Genomic DNA, 4,785 nt, shown 5'->3' with positions numbered 1-4,785 from the left:
AAGAAAATTGCACAATCGCGTTTTAACCAACAACTAAGAAACATGAGAAAGCCTATCTTAGACATTAATCTCTCAATCTATTTTCTAGTCAACTTCTAAGGTTCCAGAATGTAATACAAGTTCTGAAATTGTGATTACTTACCACTAAGAAAGCTAAAATAAAGCCTTCCTAACTATCGTGTTCAAGAAAATATTTGAGGAGGCCACACATCCCACTCTGTTTTCCAATTCTCTCCTCCAAAAACTAATCATAATTGCAGGTAATTTGTTCAGAGATCGACTCAAGCTAGTATTTCACACATTTACAGTAGGAACACAGACAAGATATTGTGTGCGTGTGGTGGAGGAAAAGACCATCAGGATTCCTTTCAATCCTCCTCCTTTTCACCTCCACTCTTCTTTGAAGCTGCTGTTACCTGAGAATACAAGAACGTCCCAAATATGGCAATGGCGGATCCAAGTGCATTCATAGGCCTAACAGGATTCCTGAACACCAAAACAGTAGATACAATCACCACCACCCGTTTCATTGTGTTCCCAACAGAGAATGTCAAGGGGCTGATGTCATCTAATGCTTGGTAAGAAGATTGGTTATAGAGATGGTAAAAGATACCAGACAGCAAAACCCATATGTAAAATGTAGATGGTTTGCCTATAGCTTGAATTGCTTGATGGTACCCTTGTACCCATTGAGACCCTTCAACAAAGATTGCCACTGGAAATAGATACAGCAACGAAATAATAGTTATCCAACCATACAAATTCAAACCATTAACCTCCTTGAAGCTTTGCAAGCTGCGTTTCGAATAGATGTTCCTCAATACAAACCCAACGTTGCTAATCAAAGCACCCCACAAGCCTTGGAAATTGAAAGAAACTTCGGTAATGGCAGCTAAGGCGCAACCAAGAACAATGGGGAGGATTGAGAGCCAGACCTGGAAAGGGTACGTATTGCCAAGGAAAGACGAGAACACGACCGAGAATACAGGCTCCGAGGATTTGATGACATGGGTGAAAGAAACAGCTACCTTAGAGAATGAAACACAGGCTGAGATGTGGCCTATGGTGTGGAAAAGTGCAGGTCCGAGTAGGGCAATGAGGAATGGCTTTGAAATCTTCGGGCGAGGCTGGAGCTTTAAAGACCAAAGCATGAACATCCAGACAGACCCGACAAAGAGTTGAAACGAGGCAAGAAGCCATGGGAATGGAAAGAAATTCAGTACTTTCTTGTTGTAGATGTTGAAGACAATGTTCTGAAAGTACCATAGACCAAACACAAGTCCTAGCCGCAGGGTCTTGTTATTGGTCTTGGGCTCGGAGGCAGCACTTTCACCTCCAGAATTGGCTTCTGATGCTGCTCTGGAGACTTGGGATCTGGATTTTGAAGAAAGCCCACAAGGTTTTGCAGAGACTCTGCTCCAATGGCCAATCTTGGTGGTTGAACTTTGAATCTGAAAAGAAAGGCCAACCGGGTAGCCGTGGATTTTGCTAAAGCTGGAAACTTTGGTTCCCAGACGGGCGAACGGAGTGGTGGGGGAAGCTGATAGGTGGGATAGGCTTCTTTGATGTGGAGTTCTGTTGAGAAGATTTGGAATGAGAAGTAGAGAGGCATTTATGGGGTATTGATGGTCGGATTGGGAGAAAGTGACAGTGGAAATGGAGGACGAATACGTGAGATTGGGAGTGAACATTGAGAGAGATTCTGTGAAAGCAAGAATCTAAAGATCGAGGACGAGATTTCTCAAGTGATCGAGCAAGCTTATGAATGCCATTCGTTTTGGATATCAGTGTCCAACCTGTGGATGACTCTTTCTTCCTTCCTTCACAAATTTCCAATTCCAAAATAAAAATAAAAAACAAAGAAAAAAACGAATTTCTTTCGACTAAAAGAAGGAAAATCAAAAGAATTAATTTGAGTTGAGATCTAAAGTAATTTAGACAACTGTATGTGATATTATGAGTGTTTAGGGTGTGTCTCACCACCACAAGTGCTACTGTTCACCTGCAAATATTAAGATAACACTGGCGTGATATATTTGAGAATACTCTGATGTTTAAGTTAATAAAGTGCATCACACAAATAATTCTGGATTCCAAGATCGATAGTCCTTGGGGTTATATTGGTATATATAGAAGGTTTCTGTTGGATTAAATCAACACTATATGCGATTACCTTTATGTGATGTCTATTCAGTACCATGTTTATCGACTTAAATCATCTCTAAGGAACCAAAACAATCACGTATGTGCATGAAACTCGCTCTTTCCCAAGTAAAGCGAAGTGTAGTGTAGTGTGTATATCCCTATTGGGCTTGGGCTCTTTAGTTTAGGCTTGCTTATAGAGGGCTTTTATGTTGGGCTTAAATACAAAATGGGCCCTCCAGCTACCCCGCTAATTCCCTTCGCTCCATGGGGTGGAAAATTTATGTTAACAAATTTTACAATTTCTATTATTATTATTATATATATATTTTCTTGGCATGTACCTTGCTATGGGCCACTTTTCCATTTCAAGCCCCATTTTTAAGCAGCCCTTAACCCAATTGCTAACTGCTAAGTACCCCTCTGTCCCTCCACATTTCTCTTTTTATCCTATTTCACATTTTCAAAAATTGAAGAGCCCTCATGATTTCCTATTGACGTAGCGTCAGTAAGGGTTCTATGTGATAGTTACTTTTTTGTTCCAGTGTTAGGTTACGATGCCTACGGCCGGCATTTCGTATTCACCCCTTTTAAATACCCATATGCCAATCTCCTCTATACTTCCTCTTACTTACTTCCATTTCTTTTGCCCTTGCTAGTACTTTCTCCTTGTTCTTATTTCTTGGCATTTGCCCATCCCATCTTCCTCATTTTCTTGTCATTCTCCCTCTCAAATTTCCATGGCCGAATACAATGGCAGCTTAGCACAACCTTCCCCAGCACCAGACGCCCCAGTCTTTGATGGATATGGGTGGCATTTAGCTCTCAGACAAAAGAATTTCCCAGTGATTTGGGATGAATTCTGCATCCTTGAAGATGCAGTGTTGGAGGTTCCTCTGTCTGGGTGCTGCGATGATGAAGGGTTCATAGGCAAAGTCACTTTAACCACATCCCTTTTGTCTCATGGGCTGAGACTCCCCTTTTGTCGCCCTTTTCGCGACATCTTGGATTTACTCGGTCTGGCGCCTGCTCAACTCCGTCCCTTCGCATTGAAGGCTTATCTTTGCACTTGCATTGTTTTTCTTATGATCTTGGAGCCCCTCGGGGATATTTACCCCAACTTGATTGCTCAGGATTTTTATCCTTTTACAATGTGGCAATTTTGCTATCTTTCACAAGAAAGATAAAGGGTAGACGTTGGCTCAATTTGAGACTCGGCACTCAAATGCCAAAAATTGGACGAGCAGGTTTTTCTTCATCATTGACTAGGGTTGGGAGTTTCCCAACCCTGAAGCCTCTTTAAAAGATTTTCTAATTAGGGTGATCTGGGGCGCCCTTCCTGATGAGAAAAGTTTGTGGGGGAAGATGGAGCCTTTGTCAATTCGGGAGCTAGCCCAAATTGAAATTGTCCACTCCTGGGCTCAGGCTAGGGGTGTGCTCCGACTCCGTCGGAGTTAGAATAGTGAATTCCAAACTCCGACTCCAACTAGAGTTAGAGCTGAAATTTTACCTTGACTCCAACTCTAATCAGAGGCTGGAGTTCGGAACTCCGATTGGAGTTTCGAGGAATTCTGATTGGAGTCAGACTTCGACCTCCATCCGATTTGATTTCGACATATTTGGGACCCCATTGGTCCAATTCCGAGCCCTAAACTAAAAAAAAAGGAATATAATACATATTACATCTTTCAAAAGCTCCTATACAATAGTTCAAAACATCGATAATAGTTTAAACAATCCATTTCGAACAGGCAATAAGGAAAAACAAAATGAACATTCCATAAAAATAAAAACATCTTCCAAAACATCGTGGTTTGTCATTGGTGATACCTGAAATTAAAATAAAAAGTCACAATCAATAAAAGGAAAAAAAATGATTCAGAAAATTGATGAACGCTAAAATAAAATTTGATTATCATTTCTCACCAATAAAATTTAAAGGGAGTTTATCAACTTATCCACACTTTAAATCCATGATCCCATCAACTACATCCCAACGCCCAATGGTTGTCCCCAACTCAGACTGAGACTATTAGTCATCGGCAAGTATGTTAGGGTTCACAATTATATATGAAATCATAAAAAGTATAAGGTTAATAGATTTATGAAATCATAAAAAGAATTAAATAAATAAATTGAAATACTCAAATAAAGTTACTCGATTCAAGCTTATAGCTCTCAACATTAATGCCAATGGCATCTAGTCCAATGGGCGTATCACTTAACCAGTTTTGTGTACCAACGAGGGCCTCCACAATTGATGGTGACAATGAACTCCTGTAGGAATCCAATACTCGACCTTCAATGCTAAATGTCGACTCAGAGGCAATCGTAGTGATAGGAATGGCTAGCACATCTCGAGCAATACGAGAAAGGATCTGATAGTTGGTGGAATTAACCTTCCACCAAGTTAATAACTGAAATACATCGCTAGGTGCCTCGACCTATTCCATAAAATACCGTTCAATCTCAATAGTATGCTGCATAATATTCCTCCTTGCAACGAGTTGATGATACTGATTCACAATATTGTAACTTCGACGTGGTGGATGTAATGAGTCATCTGAGCTATGGTCATTGGAGAGAGGTGTCAGAATTGAGTGTGAGGTGCTCGCTGCGGATGAAGGCTGACCACTATTGTTG

At 40.7% G+C, this 4,785-nt stretch overlaps 1 protein-coding gene across 1 annotated transcript; it reads right to left on the bottom strand.

Annotated features, from left to right (window-relative positions):
- LOC122315672 (xylulose 5-phosphate/phosphate translocator, chloroplastic) lies at nucleotides 1-1,822 on the bottom strand. The gene has a single exon (XM_043131739.1). The coding sequence runs from the start codon at nucleotides 1,689-1,691 to the stop codon at nucleotides 369-371; it is 1,323 nt and encodes a 440-aa protein (XP_042987673.1). The 5' UTR covers nucleotides 1,692-1,822; the 3' UTR covers nucleotides 1-368.
- Between the last annotated feature and the right edge of the window lie 2,963 nt (nucleotides 1,823-4,785).

This window comes from Carya illinoinensis, chromosome 1 (genome assembly GCF_018687715.1).
Source record: "Carya illinoinensis cultivar Pawnee chromosome 1, C.illinoinensisPawnee_v1, whole genome shotgun sequence".
Lineage (NCBI taxonomy): Eukaryota > Viridiplantae > Streptophyta > Magnoliopsida > Fagales > Juglandaceae > Carya > Carya illinoinensis.
The sequence above is the reverse complement of the archived record's forward strand: the minus strand, read 5'-3'. Positions and strand labels throughout refer to the sequence as shown.

Excerpts from the sequence above, each read along its gene's own strand:
- LOC122315672 (XM_043131739.1), bottom strand. The coding sequence starts at position 1,691 with ATGTTCACTCCCAATCTCACGTATTCGTCCTCCATTTCCACTGTCACT.